Source organism: Cariama cristata, unplaced genomic scaffold (assembly GCF_000690535.1).
Source record: "Cariama cristata isolate BGI_N322 unplaced genomic scaffold, ASM69053v1 scaffold13837, whole genome shotgun sequence".
NCBI lineage: Eukaryota > Metazoa > Chordata > Aves > Cariamiformes > Cariamidae > Cariama > Cariama cristata.
The window spans coordinates 24,916-43,473 of record NW_009625023.1 but is presented as its reverse complement, the minus strand read 5'-3'; the positions used below and the strand labels follow the sequence as shown (position 1 = coordinate 43,473).

Here is an 18,558-nt window from a genome sequence, read left to right as displayed (position 1 = left end):
TGGATTGTAGATGGTTTAAATGTAGTGTGCACTTCAAATTTTGAACCACAGATCTTCATTATATTGTATAGTTAACTATGCAGTTTTAAGAATCATTTTCTGAACCTTAATAAACAGGCAGGTAGATAGTTGTGACATTAGGTACTTCAGCCAAGTCCTGGATGAAAGCCATATAGCTTTCTGTATCTACCAAACAAACCCTCAAAACCACAGCAGGTGAAAATGCAGTTAGGAAGCAGAATACATTTCTATCAATGTGTATTTTAGGGTTTCGGACTAAATTAAAATTGGGTTGTCATCCTAGGGATAAGCCTCACTTTGTTTCTGTGTAAGCTTCACTGGAAATTAAGAAGATACTCATTACAAAGTGGTTTGTATGTTGGGGCTCTTCTGGAAGACATTCCCCTTTTATTTTCTTTTCTTGGTTACTTAGGAGTGTGTGAGTAGTAGAACAATTTTTTTAGCTTTGTCTGGCTTTAGTCAAAAACCATCGAGCTAGAAAAGTGGCACCATCTTTTTTGTTACAGTACAGATTATAAACAGCTTGTGTTTCTTGGAAGTTGTGCATTTATCTTGTCTGTGTATGCCCAACAAATCAGTAATGACAGGTTATCTTGGTAGAGCTCATTTTTCTTCAGATCAGTGTTGGATATCGAAGGCTGTGTTGCTTGGTTTTGAGGGTTTTTCCCTTTAGTTAAAGGTATAATCTAAATTATATGTTTTAAACCAGAGGAAGTAACGAATACAACGCTCCCACTGACTGCATGCGGCATGTAAAATTTGAGGAAATGCCGATATAGTCCATTAGTAAGTTACTGGAATTGTTCTGACAGTTGTGGTTACTGATAATGACTTACTGTAAGGCCTGCCCTTCTCAGTTCATTTAACTTTGTTCCTATGGGTAATATGGAGCAATTATACAGGAGGGTCAATCTATCCAGGAACTTTCACAACCACGAATAGAGAGCCTCTGAAAACCTCATTATGTGGCTGTTGGTGCCATCCTGGCATTGGTTTTATGCTTACTAATAGGCAACCAGCTGCTGCACTTCATTGAGACGATAGGAGCTGTTTTCATTTTAAGTTTTTAACTGCATTCTTTGGGTAAACTGTATACTGCAGATTATTGAGAAGGCTTTTATTTCCTTATAGATTTGCTTTAAAGGAAGAAGTATTGCTGTTGCTCACCCTCTTGGGACTCTCGAACATCAGGCACTCACTCGGTAGCCTTTCTATGTGCCAAAGAGCTTTCTTGGCTAACTCCTCTTTTCACAGAAACATCTCTTTCAGTCTGTGGGTAATTCCCAGACAAGTCCATGGAGTTCAGTGGAGGTGCAGACTCTACCCTTTGGAAATCCAGGAGAAACAACCTGTTGGTGTTCTCAGACTTGTGAAGGTGGACCCTGTGTTCAGGGATCTCCCCGCAAAGGGAGAGCATCCCTTGGTATTTGCATGCGTCTATTAAATTGTTCTTTAAGCTGAGTTAGTACAACTAATATTTTCATTGGTTACGGTGCCTACGTAGACATGTTTACAGATGTTAGACAGCTGCAAAGAAAGTACTTATGTTAGCTTATCTGAAGTCCAGATTGTTGGAATTGATAAGCTGTCAAGAAATTTACTTAGTGATGTAGCTAGGAGTCCACGTTTTAGTGAATTTTGTGTCATAGGACTGCAGGTTGGAGGGAGTAGGTTTCACCAGTTTATTTTCCTGGGAATCCTTTTGCAGATTCTTCCCTACGGTGAAAAACATGCCTTTTGCATGTTGGGTTTTTTTTCCTCATATTCAAGGTACACGTGAACCATCTGGAAAGAAAGTCAACACCAAATAATGTTGGTTAACTCCTGCCTAGAGCAATGGATTATGTTCCAATGCCTTTCATTCTAGATTTAACGAATTGCTTGCACTGATTAAAAGCAACGTGATGTTGTGCTATTGTGCTTTTTCATTTTTCCAGTTTTGCAACTGTTCCTCATTCTTACTGAAAGTGATTACTGAGTGTCAGACTCCCCAGTACAAAGATCTGCAGAAATAAGCTTACTTCTGTGTTTAGAGTTTGTAAGCGTGATGTTGTTAATAATGTATTGTTCCTTTGGAGCAAATCTATACATTGACGTAATACTCGTGTTTGTGCTGGTTTTTATGTTTGATTGTTGTAGGCTCTTATTTCATTTTACCTACTGCAACAGAAAGCGTGAAAGCATTGCATCTCCTTAGCATCCAGATTTATGCTTTAATTAACATGTGAAGGGAACCCATAAAAGATAACAGTTTGCGTCGGTATTTGAACCTTTCTCTGCTTTCAGAATGGTTTCTGTGGGCAAACTGTTCCTGCCTGAAAATGCCCATTTTACCTCACGTCTTTGTTTTTGGCCAGCTAGCTCTTCTCATGCTGGAAACGTAAGATGTATGCTTCATAGTCAAATGTATTCCTTTTCCTCCCCGTGCTGATGCATGCTGTGCATCCATAGCAGGTGCCACTTCTGCTCTTCGATAAAAACACAAGAGCGAATTTTGTGGTGTCTGCACAGTCCTCTATTATAAATTTCCTCTCTTTGGGTATCATATACCCTAGGTATGTTTGTCTCGCCACATTCTTGTGTTGGATCTCAGTCAATGAGTAGGCTTCTACACCAATTTTTGTCTTCATTAGCAACTGTAGGAGACTGTCCACACTAGCTAAGCAGGTCCAGTGGAATTCACTCTTTCTTTGACACTAAATTGAATCAAGCTTGAGACAAGACTTACAAAATCTGGAATATCTTGTTTGTTATCACAGGGGGGAAAAAAAAAAAAGTGTTCTGCTTTACATTCTTCTACTTAAGTTTTTAAAGAGCTTAATGATCTTCTCAATTTTCTAGATGATAAGGTATGTTGATGGCAAGCAGAAGAAAGGAGTTGGAGCTGGGTGTTTTTGTGTGTGGGCACAGTGTTTCTTTCACTTGTGAGTTGGGAATGATGATTATGATGGAAATAGCCAACTGTGTTTTGCTTCATCATAATCTGTATACTTGTATTGGAGTATCAAGTATGTTTTGCAGTATTTGCATTTGTGGAAGCTCCACGTTGCCTGGTGATCCAGTACCGTGAAAATAGGAAAGATTTATTGCAGGCAGTTTGAGAGAGCTGAGACTAGTAATTGATTTTGCAGTTAGAGAAAGAGCAAAGTAAAATTATTATTTCTGTAATGATTCTTTATGAAAGTAAGAAAATAGTCATCAAGTACTATATTCGTTTATTCTACAGGGTTTTCCGCTAATCCTTTTAATTTACTCTTTGTGATAATATTGCCCTTAATTTCATCTGAAGGGTTTAAAGTGCATTGTGAAATGAGTTGTGTGCAGCTGAGTCTCACTGCTGTATCTGGTTTCCCTGACAAGTGCTTGTCTTGGGTGTCTAGCTAGGAAGTCTGTGGCTATGGGAGGAGCCCTGTGCTCACCTAAGTAATCGTCTGTATTACTGAATTTTAATTACTGGCATAGAGATTTGCTTTAAAAAACCAAAGAACATAAAATGCTTTCCTTAGTTGTAAAAGCTTGATGTGATGAGCAGGCTTCTTTTCTATCCTAGAGGCGTATTTCACTTAATTTTTCCTTTGGATTAATTTACCTGTCTGCATATTTAAATGACAAACTGCACAATCTTTTCTGAAGACAGCAGTTGCACAGAGGCCTGATTATTTCATATGCATGGCTGCTACTGTTGGATTTATGCCATTTATTACAGTGAGTGATTGCATCAGCATCTTTCAGCGTTTTTTTCGTATAGTATTTTTAAATGGCTTTGCCAAAATGCCATCTGTCTCGACAGGTGAAAATGAATAGCTTATTGAAACAGATGGCAAATCAGATTAATATTGCCCAGAACCATCGTTTCCTTGCTTGGATGTTCATAAGGTAATGTCCACTGGATTTGTTGTCTTTGCTTGGAAAGCAGAACAAAGTCAAAATTATTTATTTTTTTTTTTAAGAGCCTCTTTTTGTAGTGTTTTGAATGTGTAAGTTAAGCAAAATTACCTTTCTTAATGTCATTTTTTATTCTGTCAAACAGTTGAAATGAACATTATTCATAATTGTGAGAACAACTTCCATTTGTGTAAAACAGGTTATTAATAGTCAGAGATGTGCAAACCTCTCTTGGGTCTCTGGGCCCTGTTCTACTTTGTTTCTGGTCTTCCTTGAATCTGACTGTTGTTTTCTATGGTTCTGAACTGTAAAATGATGGAAACAACTGCTTGCTTCTGTTTGGGTATCGCTGTCAGTGAACATTACGATCTGTATTTGCCAAGAACTTTGGAAGACTTTAAGAGATGCTGCGCGAGAGCATGTTACTGCCTTGAGAAAAGCCTCTAGCATCTGCTTAAACTGAACTTCTGCAGGAAGCACTAAACTTAACAGAACTCTGAGGGATTCTGATGTGCAGATTTTTACCATAAAATGTTTCTACTCCCACTGCCTTTACCAAAACTTCAGTGAATATCATTGCCATTTTCTGCTGGAGTTTGTTCACCTCATGGAGGCTTGCGAGTAGAGACATTTTTGGAAATACTCTCAGTACCATCAAAAGATGATGCTGCTTAGGGTGGGAAGAACGTACTGGAAGTTGTGTTGGGTAAATCTGTATGCTTCCCAGCTATTTATTTAAGACCGAAAGAGTTAGATCGGTCTGCCCATACCTATACATCAGTCATCCTGAAGAAAATTCATATGCTTCCCATCCTTTTAAATAGTTGGGATGACCTCCCCGTAAGTTGAGAAACATTGATCTGTGACTTCAGATGCCTGTTAAATGCCTTGCATTAGCATTTGCTCTGATGTCCATGTTTGTTGGTATTGAGAACTGTTTATTACAGTAATTTTCTATTTTCTATTTCTGCCTGTCATCCTTTTACAGGTAGCTACATTTCCAGGGTTTATTTTTATACGTGTGTATACATACAAACATACATAAAAAATAATGCAGTATAATATAACTGAATCTGAAGGTTTTAAATACTTTCTGTGTTTACATCTCTGATTAAGTAATAAAACTGCCTACCTGCAGCTTTCCCTAACATAAAAAGCTGTTAGTGTCTTGGCTGCAAACTGGCAAGCCTAATTTTTGTGCTCTGAAAACCTTGGAGAACATCCTAGTACGCGTAGTCTCTGAATGTGTTCAACTTCCCTGTCATCTTCAGTTCGTCAGCATGGAAAAACTATAATTTCATCAGTTAAACGGACAAATAGCTGGTAATGCTGGTGATGATTTTTCCAGAGTAGGGGGTTTTTTTGATAGGACTGTTCTAGGAATGTTTTGTTCCACAGAGTTTTTATAAGTGTAACTTATTTCCAACTAGGCTCCTGATGCTGTTGTTAATAAATTTAAAAACAAACAAACAAACAAAAAAACCCAAACAAAACCCCCCACCTTTTTAAAAATGGTGCATTCTTGTGCACTGTTCTTGCTTTTCAGACTGTTTTCTGATGTTTCGGCAGTTTGTTCCTATTATGCGTTACTCACATAATAGGCTTGTCTGTTAGAGCCTATCCATGTATGAAACACACATTCTTAGCTGAATTTTGTATCTTTGAGAATCAGCAGGTACAGATATCTTTAATGCATCGCTTTTCTGTTCTGCTTGCCTTGGGGACGTTATCAGATACTGTGAGACTTGAGACTGCTGACATCATTTTGTGTACATAACTGTGGTGTTTTACTTCTCTGTGCCAGTGGTAATGAACACCGCACAGTGAATGAAAAAGGTTTTATTTGATTAAACCAATGTGCTTGCAACTGATGTGAATCTTTGGAGCGTGGCTTTGTTTTGGGAGCAGAAAGAAGTGTTCCAGTTCCAGTGTTTCCAGTGTTTGCTGCCCCAGTTGAGTCCCTCTCAACTCAAAATCGGGCAAAATATTTTTAGTGCTCTATCTGCTGTCTCCATATTTCGAGCCATGGACTAGACTGAAATAGCAACCTTCATGTTTTCACTCCTCTTCACAGACAAATAAGGACGTTCTGTTAGCATCTCCCCCCTCCCCGAGCAGTTTACGCAGGCGCGGGCACCCTGCGCAACGTGCTCCTTCGCCGTGGCTCCAGCTGGAGGTGTGGGGGGATCTCCAGAATTTCTGTGGGTAGAAGAAAAGTTCCAAATCGAGCAGCTCCGGCTGAGTCAGAGGCAGAACTGTGCTGCGCCGGTGGCTGTTGGTATCTATCCTTCCTGGGGTGTCAAAACACTTGGACTAAAGAGGATGGAAGATGAAGATGGTCATGCCCTTTCAGTGTCCTTTAATTCTTTTAGTTTGGCGGCAATAAGTTCTGCTTTAATACTGGAAGCAATATCCAGTACAACATGAACTTCTTTCTGTCAGATTGATTTCCTTCTTAAACTGCAAACTCAAGCTCCCATTTTTTTTCAGTTATTCTACAAGAGTTTACATAAATCTGTGGGGTAAACAGAGCAATTGTAGGGATGCATCATTGTTTCTGCAATACGGGAGGCGGGGATGCGCTCACCTATTCTATGTCAGTGTTACGTTTGAGATACCGATTGCTGTAACAAGATATGTTTTTCTGGGATTTCATAATTGGCTGTAAAACAGTGATTAAAAACCTGTCTCTAAGAAGTTGAGTACAGAAAAAGAGAAATAGCTCAAGTCTTCTGAGGATCTTTTTTGTCAGCTTGATCTTGCACATCCCTTTTTAAAATGAAATGTTCTCTCTGTGGTGCTGTATTTTAGGCTGTCCTTTGCCCAGCGATGCTACATAGCAACTCGATTAATGTGTGGCAGCGAGGGGGAAGGGGCACGTGTTATCAAGGTCTTTCTCTTATAGATGGTGTGTATTTGGTTTCCCATAAGCATCGCTTAATTCTCACCCAACTGGTATTCCTATAGAAAGAACTTGCCTTGTTAACCACCATAAAACAGTGTTTGGTAAACTAGCTCTGAAGCAGTGTTTTGAGATGTTATTACCTGGAACCGAGTCTCAGCTTTTATTGTTAATTATATTTTTTGAAGGGGTGAGCAGAAATGACAAGGATTAAGAAGAAATAAAATCAAATACTTCCTTCTGTAATACTCCTTTCCAAACTGTCCTAGGCACTTGGTACACATCAGGCTCAGTTAACATTAATTAGCCACGAGTCACGGAGCCCGTTCCCCTTTTTCTGTCTTCTCAGTGCTTTGTGTGTTCTCCTGAGCATCTGCTCTTGCATACAGTTAGGAAATGCTACTCCAGAGGACACTACGTGCATCTTCTCCAAAGACTCTCATTATATGTACCAAGTCTATGTAGTAGCAAAAAGTGACAACATCCTGAAATAAGACATTCTGAGGCCAAATTTGTTAAGGTTTGTATTACGGCGATCAGTGATTTAATCATCTAAAATAATACTTAGTGCTTGTTACTTTTTTTAACTTGATGTTTTTTCTTTTGTCTTTCAGCTCAGATCGACTGATAGAAGAAACAATAAGGTAGGAATGAACTTACTAATTTGCATTATTTTCTGTACAATCAGTGTTTGCACTGAATTGTGTCTAAAGATATCAGTCATTTTATTTATACAATAACTGTATTGTTTAAAACTCGTATGCAGTATTGCAATGAAGTGGTGGTGGGGTGGGTTTTTTTTTTTTCTATTCAGTGTTGACATAATGGTGTTGCTTAAATATTTTATTCATCCTAGTTTGGAAAATTTGCGTTTCTGTTCAAAGGTGAATAGCCCCTACAAAAAGAAAGGGAGTGATCAAGCAGAGCGAATCTCGGGCTGAGCTGTTGAGGGCTATTCCAGTAGTCAGCTGTTTCTTCTCACAGTGACACTTTTCTGCATCATGGTTTTCTATAATCCTTCAATGTATTCAGCACCCTAGTGTGCAGCTGATATAGGTATGGGCTTTTACCACAACGGCTTGAGAGGTTATTGCTGTTGTATAGTTATTTATCTTTCGGGTTTTTTTACATAGTTTGAATATTTGAGTGATATCTTCTCTAACTGATCTAGAAATTTTGGAACCATAGCATCATAAATTACTTTTATCATCTGTGCCCTTCCCAATCTTCCGTTGAACTCTGGGATTTTGCAAACCAATAATTCAGAGTGCCTGACTTAATGGTTTTAAATTTTAGATTATTGCTTTAAAAAAAAAAAAAAAGGAAGAAAGCAAGCAAGATACACTTTCAGATAATGCATGTACTGGCATAAGTGATCAAGAAGAGTAATTAGAGGTACAGCAAGGCTCTGTGTCCATTAAGGGCTGGCTAGCTTAAGTACACACAGTGGGCTCAGTATAATTAACATGGTGGAAGAATGTGTTAAACCACTTTAATGTGCAGCGATGAACCAGAAGTGGTCAGTACAATAATGCCTGAAAATGTGGATATAATCTGACCGCAGCCTCATAAAGATATTTGCCAAACTTAGCACAGTTATTGTGAATATTTGTTTTACTTTGGGTTCTAGTCCTTTCCTGATTAAAAATCCTGTCCTTTATTGCCATGCTTGTAGGCCTACTTTCCGTCTCGTAAAACTGCTCAATGTTTGAATCTCTTATTTTAGGAATTGGAACGGGCTTCCCAGGGAGGTGGTGGACTCACCATCCCTGGAGGTGTTCAAAAAACGTTTAGATGTGGCGCTTCGAGATGTGGTTTAGTGGGTTTAGCGGGCATGGTGGCATCGGCTATACAGTTGGACTTGATGATCTTTGAGGTCTCTTCCAACCATAATGATTCTATGATTTGCTGCCACTCCAGTAACTAGAGCATTAAACAGCATATGGTGGTTTACTAAGCTTAATATCCTGCAGAATGACTCGTATTTTATCATTTGAGCTCTTCACCTAACCTCTTGATTACGTGTCATCAGAGGAACTGAGAGTATGTGTATGCGTGAGAAGTGTACCTCTGTCGATGTACCTGTGCAAGGCAACGTAGCCATGACAAACTGGAGCTCAGAACAGGGCAGCTACCTGAATACTCACCCGGGCTCCTCCACCAGTTTTGGGCCTGCTCAGAAGCTCCACGGTGTCATCAGTAGGTGTCCTGGTTGGTTGAAAACTGCTTTGAGTTTCATTTGCGTGAGCTGCAGTCCTGTGGTTGAGTACAAATTGACCGTCTTCGCAGGAACTACTTCTCGTGCAGCAATCCCTACCGCATGGCTTGGGTCAGAGCTCCTCGGTGCTCTTTACTGAAAGCATTCCTTCTGTTAATTTATTAACTTTGATTTTTAAGAGACTGGATTTCAGCACTCCTCCTTGCACTGTTTATTGTCTACAGTAAGTGAACTTCTTGTAGCTGTTGCCAAAACTGTTCTACATTTCTTTTTGTAGAAAAAGAGCTTGTTTAGTAACTACATTGAGCAGGAAATGTAATTCCATTTATATAATCTTAATTCAATTCCGACTCTGTTGAAACCAGGATGAATTTTTTGGTTTACTGTTTTTCTTGTCATCCCCAGTAATCGCAAGTATTCAGGTATGATATTAATTGGTGGCACACCCTGCTGGATTTTAAGTTAATTTACCAGATGGAAATTTACCCAACTTCTGATGATCACTTGCTTTATCTGTTGTAAACCAAATAAAAGAGGGAATTGTGCAGGGGAAGCTGTTTGAGTGCAGATTCCTTGAGCAAAGTGAGATGTAATTAGCTCATTCTGGCTACTAATACTGCTCTGTCTTCAAGGTTTGTATCTGCTGTAGTTCATTACTCATTATTTGGGTGTAATTCAGGAAGTCAAGAAATTACTTTCCATTTTTTTAGGGGTTGTTATTAAGCAGTGATTCTAAACACTGGAAAGCATTTTTCTATGCGTGCAGAGGCTTTTGTTGACAAGCTGCATAGCAGTGACCCCGTTGCCAGTTAGCACGAATTGTGAAACCCTTGCTCTAACCTTGCGTAGAGAAGAGAACCGAAGAAGCGCCGACCCTGACTCTTCCTGTGTGTGGTTCCTCCACGGGAGCAAACATAGGTGCAAGAGAATATATGGGCACCAAAGCTGAAATGATTCAGTAACTACAGTGATGAGTAGGGCTATCATTCCAGATGTTTTGTTAGTATTAAACTTTTCATCAATTTTTAAGTGAATTACGTGACGTGGGTTCTTACTGCAGCATATTTCTTTCCAGAAACGAGTGGGAGGTGATACTTTGTACTGCAGTTCTTTTGGAACAGTGTTCACTTCTCTTGGCCAGATTTAAATACAAGCATAGATTTTGCTTAATATGTTTGGTATTCTCGGGTTTTCATTTTCAAACATTGTCACTTTTCCAAAATAGCAAATGATTTATTTCTTGTTTTCCAACAACTTACATTTTTAGGTTGGCTCAGTTTGAGTTTTTTTTTTTTTACAGTTTTGCATGTATACTGTGGCAAGTTCTTAAGATTTTATTGTAAAACTGTTTCTGAGGCCTAATTGAGGCTGATTTGTCAGTGTTGGTATATTAACAGATTGGACTACTCCACTTCCACTCTGAAGCCAGACCAAACCATAGATTTAAGTTGAAAAAATATCATCTCCTTATGTATTTGGGTTATTTCTTTAGGTAATAATTAGGATTTAATAAAAGGGAAAAATTAATTTGCATTGAATCTTGACTTTACAGAAAGGAAAGGCATGAGTTAGATTTTGAGTCTTAGCACTTTTCAGAAGAGCCTTGCCAGAGTGTCTAGGCAAAATCACTTGCATTCCTGGAGAAATGTTCCTTTTGTTTTCATCTTAGGCTTCATCAAAAGACACAATAGTCTTTAAAGTAATTTGAAAGATTGTGTGTGTACATATGCATATATATATACACACACGTGTATATTTATAGATATGAACATATAGGTACATGTGTATATGCAAAGAATAAGTGATATAATCACAATTTTTACCAATTTAAAACTAGAGCTTGCATTTGTATGCAGAGTCACAGAGTCCATTCCTTTAATCATAGAGGTTGTCGTGAATTTAAATGAGCAAGTATGATTCATGGAGTACAAAATGAAGCAGAAGTTCCAGTAATACATGAATTATTTAATTTTTAAAAACATGTCTTGTTCCTTTAGAGTTTTGTTTTAGTTCTCCATCAATGTAGATTTGACTGAGCTGTCTCAATGGATGAAGCAAGGAGTTGACTTTTGGTATGTTTGGCTTGATAATCCCCTGTATGTATATGGCTGCTACGTGGGGGGAAAGTACCTGACAGCTTAGACATTTGTCTGGGTAAAAACACTTTGCTTCTGAGTCAAGCGGCATTAAAAGTGTGTCTCTGAGTGTGATAATGGCTGGAAGTGTCTATTACTCTGTACGTACCAGTGAAAACTGCAAAGCGTGTACAAATAGCAGTTGTTTTACTTTTGAAGAGAAACGTGGTTGCTTGCATACCCACAGCACTACTGAACATTCAAGGGCAAACTCGAAATGTAAGTGAAATTTTGAGGAAATATGGGTGCAAGCACAGGAATTTTTTTTCTGCGTATGTGTGGGAGAGATGGGTGGGCTCTTTGTGGCTGTGACCTTGGGCTTACCCAGAAGAGATTTCTCCAGTAGTGCACCAATGTGTAATATTGTGCTTCAGCAGTGCTTTAATATTAGAGAGCAGAATACCATCTGGTTTTAGAAACTTGGTTTACACCCAACTCTAGTAGTTCAAGCCAGTGCAGCACCGAGAATAGTTCGTGCTAGCTTCCAAATGAAACTGTTAAATCAGGGTCATCTTGATTCCAGTGAGAAGCATTTAATCTTTTATCATAAATGTTGTGCAGAAGTTTCTAAAGGTAAGAAAAAGGTATTCTTGATCTGGGGAGATTACCATGTGAAGTAACTAGATGGGACCAATACTGTGAATAGGAAGAATATGATGAATTTTTTTTTTACATGCATTTGTCAGCAAAGAAATGGCAACAGTAAGTCATTGAGCATATGTTAGGGATGGGAATGAAACCAAAACAATCTAATGAGGGATATGAGGAAGCTGCAGTACTTAAGACTGTACAGGACCAATCAGTGGACCAGTCCCCAGGAGCTATGTGTTTTCTGGTAGTTCTTAAATTTATTATCTCATTTATAGATATAAAGGCTTAGGTAAACCAGCTCGTGTTTTGAGTAATCAAATTATGCATGAAGAACAGTGCTTTTTACTTGAATTTTGACTTGTTAATGGTAGCTAGAATCCAGTTAAATGCTTGTTCATGGATATCGCAATTACATTTCATTACTGGACCATATCATATTAAAAATGGTAATCGCTACAATTTTTTTTTTCTTCAGAGCTCTTCAGTAAAACCTAGCCCATTGAGCTAAATTTTTCAAAATACTGGGTGAAAGAAATGAATAAATATTCCAAGCTTGTAATATGTAAACTTAACCACTTTTTATATGAAATGGACGGTTTTGCTCCTCAGATGTTAAAGCAAGAACCTTGTGTTCCATGGTGATCTGTAATAATTATTTCCAAAGGCATTTTGGAGGTGTCTCAGGAACACTTTAGATCCTGGCAGTCATCTTGTATTTTCACTTCTGTAAATTAATGGATGCCTTAATGAGTCATTGGATGCATCTTATGAAAACATGTGGCTTAATTCAGGAGTGCTTTGAGAAATGCTGTATTAAAACTTCATCTGGACAAGTACCAAGTCAGTTTGCGGGTGTAAGGTAAGAAGCTGTAGGTTACTGAGCAAGCTTTCCTGTGTACAGCTAGGAAATCTTTTTTTTCCAACTTGGTTCCTAGTAACTCAAAATTTCCTGAGTGCTCTTCTCAATAGCAAGTGTAATGTTTTTGCAAGTTTACTGTTTTGTACTTTAAAGGAGTAAAATACCCGTATGCTGAGTTGTAAATGTATATAATCTGTCAAATGCCATATCTTCTCACATGTGATACTATTTGAGGTACTTACTGTTCTAATTTTGTAGCCCCTTTTCCAGCCCTTGATGGTAACTGCTTTTTCTGTATTCTATTGATATACAGCTGTTTAGTCTCTGTTCAGAATTTCTGTTAACACCTTCTCTTAGATGGTTTTCTTAGTATACTCATGCACTGTTGAGTAGGCAATGATTTGATTCTTCGTTTCTCCTCTAATCTAATTTTCACTTTCTTTTAGTATCATTTTAGTCCTGAAAGCTGCCCCATGCAATCAAATAAATCACTTGCATTTATGGGTTAGATATAGTTAGTATATCCAGAGGAACAAGCATGCACAACGTACTGAGTGACAGTATTACACAGTCTAAGAGGAGAGGCTTTGTAGACTTTATTCTGTTGTTTTTGTAGAAATGAAGAGTGCTAGTTAACTGATTCTGGCAACCCCTTTATAAACACCAAGGTGGCGGCTGCAAGCCCTGTTGCTTCCAGTTAACTATGAGTTTCATTTTCACTTTGCCCTGATTTGGCATTTCAAAAGTATAAAAGGAAAAATGCTACATAGCTGGTTGTAAATAAAAAATACTTGAAGGTTTTTCATGGTTCTGCCCTGAAACCTCCTTTTTTTTTTTTTTTTTTTTTTTTTTAAAAATCTAATGCTTCAAAACTTAGTATTGAAATGTTAAATCTGTTCTCATAGAGCTGCTGAGTGAAAATGTCAGGGTTTTGCCTACATGTTATCAAACTGTTTATATTCTCTTTAAGACTGATAAACCTTCCATTTCCTAATGTATGTCCAGGTTTACCAGAGTGCTAATATAACCTTAAAATAATATATTGATCTGCCCTGTCAGTGCATGTGGTTCTATTCAAAAGAATTCACTGTATAGAGCTTTTGGAAGAGTCTTTTCTGTGACCTGGAAGCTATGAGAGCCGTAGGCTGGCCCTTCTGCCACCTGTGTCTCACATACATTTGTGTGATGAACTTGTCTTGCTTTCCAAGGTATTCTGCTACTCTGAAAACCAAAATCATACCACTTATAACACTCGGGCTCTGGCTTCGTGGTCTCTTAGGTTTTTTATGGGCAAAACCAGAGTTGCATAAGGCAGCCTCCACCTGAAGAGGTGGTAGCAGATTTTTTTTCCTTTTTTTTTTTCCTTTTTTTTTACCCCCCTCAAAGTTTGCTTGGCACATTATAGGAAGGTTGAAGATACTGTATCAAGGGCTACTTGAGATGGAACAGGCAGATTTAATGGAAAGGAACCCAAAGGACCTCACTGCTCCAGAAATAGTTTAAAGATCATTGATCTGGGATGTTTTCTTCTTTAAGATGTTTGTGAACTGTGATTCTGATCTTTCGCTCCAAGTCTTGAAGGGCAGTTGTTAGGCTTGGCTCTGCTGGGTTTTGCCAGCTGTTCTTGTGATACTGGCTGTAGTGTCCTGGTAGGGAAGCCAGCGGAACATCGGATGATCCAGAGCTGCTCATTCCAAATGTTGTTTTGTTCAGAGAGAAACTTAAAATAAAATGTATCAAATGGATTTTGTTATAAAAATGTGTAGGAATGCCTGTTCTGTGTTTAGTAAGTGTACAAATATAATTTGTGTGTGTGACTTTTCCTACCAGATTTACCTGGAAAGATACTCTAGGGTGGATAAAGGCCCTTTCTTTATCACCTTCCAGTACTGAAATACCAGGTCAACCTAAGTACATTAGTACTAATACCTGGACAAATGATTTTTCAACATTTTAACTCTTACAGAAAGATAAGCCCAAAGCCCTGAAACCCAGATGAATTGAGTACAGAACAGCTTGAGAACCAGAGGTATTGGACAAGTGCATTCAGAGAGCTCAACAGTAAATATCAAGGCTTTATGTGAAATGCAATGTCTGGTTTGTATTGCAGAACTTGAGATAACGTTAGGCTTGCGCTGTGCGTTTCGGTGCTTTGTACCTGCCCCTCCTTAGAAATAATGCTCACGTTAGCTGGGATCTGTGTGTCGTGTTTGTATACAGACACTGAGTGTGAGGAAGCATAAAACGCTCTTGAAAATTTGAATGTCTGTATTGGGTAAAAGAAGCATTTTGCATTTTCCTATCTGTTCTCCTCCGAAATTACGGCTTTAGTTCCCTTTTCTCCTATTTATATGTTGTTTATGTTGTATTGTGTTCTTCCACTTTACTTTTATTCTTCCAGATCACTTTCCCTCCATATTTAAGGCTCACAAACTTGTCCAAGAGTGTGTTTTAATTGTTGTTGTTCATATAGATATAGTCAACGGCAATATAGGTGTCATTTTCTGAGTTATTACCCAGCCGCATTATGTCTATGTCCTACTTTGTTTATTTTTGAAATGCATGCCAGCCAAGGAGAGCCGTATTTGTCCTACTGTTCCTTCTTAAGCACGGTATCTCCAGAGCCTGAACTTTTGTATACCGTTCCTCTAGATGTAAATGAGTCTGTGCAGTTTGTCTTGACAAAGCTGTTGCATTCGAAGTAGCTACATGAAATACTACCTGGGGCTACAAGTAGTAGCTTAGCCTTTCGTTTTCCATCCTATAACTCTTTGTTTTATGAGCTGAAGAGAAAGTTAAGGTAGAGAAAATTTTTTGTTGGCTGAGTAGTTCTTCAAAATGTTCATTTAAATGTTGTATTTTTAAGAGCACAGTTGCTTTCTTCCAACTTCCAGAATATATTACATTTGAAATGGGAAATTCTGTTTTAAATTCACTTGTGTTGTGTTCTTATATTTGGATAGAGTACATACAGCTAGACCATGTATTAGTAAAGAAACAGAGTATGAAAACTTATGGATGATACTCTTAATTAGGACCAAAGCCCAAAAATGTATTTTATCTGTGCTGTGATGGAAGCATCATTTGATATGATTTCATTATACACCAGCTCCCTCAACTCCAGCTTGGGGAAAACCGTCGGGTTTGGCTTGCTGGGAAGAGACATGAATGCAGGAGAATCCAAGCTTTGCCCCCTGACCTGGAGTCAGAGCACAGTGTTAATCTTGAGTCAGAGCAAGTAGATCTCAACACTTCATTGTGTTTAAATGTCTTCAGAGACCTGGTGACTGTATGCCGCAGCACGATTGTCTAGAAACCTTCTGTGTGAAGCTCTATGAGCTGTGTCGGGTCTCAAACTGCGCTTATGTCTCCTCTCAACCAGCACGTTCACTTTTCAAATTGATTTTTAATTGTGAGTCAGCTCTTATTTGCTTAATACTTCTGTAGCCATCATATCCTGATGGCAGACAAGAAATTTCATATGCTCTCTAGAGTGAAAGTAAGTATGGGGCTTCTGCGATTAAACGAACGTCTAAATTTAAAACTTATGCCAGAAGAGTACCTTTAGGTGTGCTTGTAATGTAGTACCATTTTTTGTTGGGACGGGGAAGATATGCCAAAACCCTGCCTGTTTGAAGAAATCGTAGTGTTTTCAATTGTTAATGGCTTATATAAAAAGAGAACTCATTTAAGTGTAAAGGATAGAGATTAATGGAAAAAATGTGATTTCATTCATATTGCTTCACCTCATTCATTGTTCACTAAAGAAGCATTGCCTGCTTGCTTTCCTCTTGTTGTAGCTGTAGATTATTCTTAGCACCAACAACTTGATCTCCTCTTTTTCGTTCTCCAGCATTGCCATGGCAACTAAAGAAAATATGACTTCGCAGAGAGGGATGTTGAAGTCAATACAAAGCAAGATGAATACCTTGGCTAGTATCCTTTCCTAAAAATTTGTGCTGCCAGTGCATAAGAAGAGGTATAGTACGATTTTTCACTCTGTCATTTGGGGATCAAAATGCTTTGCGATGTCAGTGACTGTATAACCTGTAGCGGTATTGTCATGAGTGACAGACAGATCCATTTTTTTTTACCAGTCTCACTTGATAATCTGACTGAAGCATCTTAATGATTAATGTGGTGAATAAGTTGGTTTTACTCAAATTTGAATACTGCATATAAATCAATGTAGCTTAATTTTCAGGTAGAGATCTGCAACGGCATTTTATGGCCTTCTCTGCTATAAGTTCTGATAAAAGTATAATTTCATTTTACTCCTTGCTTTTTGCTTTCAAGACTATCCAGAGCTGAAGCTTGGCATACGTTGCTGCTTGTTGTGGTTTACAGCTGAGAGTATTCATGACCTGAGTATCCTCTTGTCTGTCACAGTCTTGTAGATGTTAAGATTTTGTCTTGTTGGTTTCTCCTCATATTCTGTGCTGATGGTTAAAGAATGTGCCAGATTGTCAAGTCAGGCATGTTTGTTGTTTTTCCCACTTATTCCTTCCTTTCTGTTATAAGGGCCCAAAGAATAGCATTAGCATCATTTGATTAGCTGGATTACATCCTGAAGAGATGTATCTTGGTAACCCATAAATTTCATTACAGTTCTTAGCAATTGGCAAGAACAAAAAAAAAAATTCAATAAGCTTTTGCCTTAAAAGATTCTTGGTTCCAAAGACGTGAAGCTCTGAAACGTATTATCTCGTTGGCAATTGTATTTTGTACATTAAAAGATAGATTTACATCTTTATGATTTTACAGTAGGAGGAGTTCTTCCTTATGTGCTGTACTTGAACAATGCGTAGTCATGCAACGTGCATGATTTTCTGAGTCAAGTGCCTTTGGTTGTTTCCTTCACCAGTAGCAGAATTCCATTAAATAAATTCCACAGATATTTTATGTAACTGCCCCATTTATCTTTTTTTTTTTCATTCTCATTTAAACACAATTATTAAAAGTAACTAAGCCTCACATATTGGAGATTAAAATATATCAAACGCTGGTAATTTAGGTGATCAGGTAATGAATTCTGTGTAAATGTGAACTCTAAGCTCTCTCTTCTCTCTGTTCTTAGTGAAGTACAATTGCAATCCTGCTAACTGTCCATCAGGGTTGGTTTTTTTTTTTTACTGCGTCTGCTTTTGCCAGCTTGGGAGTAGTTCTGCATTTCTTGCAGTATTGGGATTTCCACGTACAGAATTTGGGGCTTGTTACTGAAGATACTGTTTGCTGATACAGCCTTGACTCAGACTCCTTAAAGATCGGTTTCCAGCAGTGAACAGCCTGATTCAAAGGATCAACCTTCGGAAACGACGAGATTCCCTCATCTTGGGTGGCATTATTGGCATCTGTACCATCTTGCTGCTGCTATATGCTTTTCATTGATGGATGTTCCCCCATGGACTCTGCTAAACTCATCACCACGATCCCTCGCCGCCCAGTCAAGGAAAAGTGAGTGGGGGAAGCAACAGACTTCAAACAGCCCGCTCGTCATGGCTGGGACTATCAGCATGATGTCTAGAGCTTACGATGGTAGACTGTGACACTGGGTTTGGGTTGAAGCTGCAGTGTTTCTCCTTCCCTGCCATACATCTTCCTTTGGTTAAATTTTGTAGGATTTGTTTGTCTTTAATTCCCTTTCTCACCACAAGGTAAGTAAATATGGGACACCTACCAGAACTGGTAGAACAGTGGCTGTGATGAGCGGTGCTGGGGAGGTCCGTTGTCGGCTGGTAAGTGGGAAAGGTTTGTTAGGCTTGCCTTGGGTGGAAACTCTGCAGGAAGCCAGTTTCCCCTGTAGGCCAAGCACAGTACTGAACACTTGCCCTGTGAGAAGAATATTGCAGCTTTAAGCCGTCAGGTTGCTTTACTGCTAAATACATGTTCTGTAATTCTTTTTAACTCATGGTTGAGATACTAGTTATTTCTGCATAATTTGTGCTGT

At 38.5% G+C, this 18,558-nt stretch overlaps 1 protein-coding gene across 1 annotated transcript in view; it reads left to right on the top strand.

Annotated features, from left to right (window-relative positions):
- The window catches only part of GOSR1 (golgi SNAP receptor complex member 1), a gene marked incomplete at its 5' end in the record, with an annotated part of 30,060 nt that extends 11,703 nt beyond the window's left edge, over positions 1 to 18,357 (top strand). The window contains 3 exons of the mRNA XM_009703450.1: positions 7,423 to 7,452; positions 16,465 to 16,547; positions 17,875 to 18,357. Coding sequence (XP_009701752.1) covers positions 7,423 to 7,452; positions 16,465 to 16,547; positions 17,875 to 17,999 — 238 coding nt within the window. The remainder of the gene's footprint in view (positions 1 to 7,422; positions 7,453 to 16,464; positions 16,548 to 17,874) is intronic.
- Positions 18,358 to 18,558: the final 201 nt, after the last annotated feature.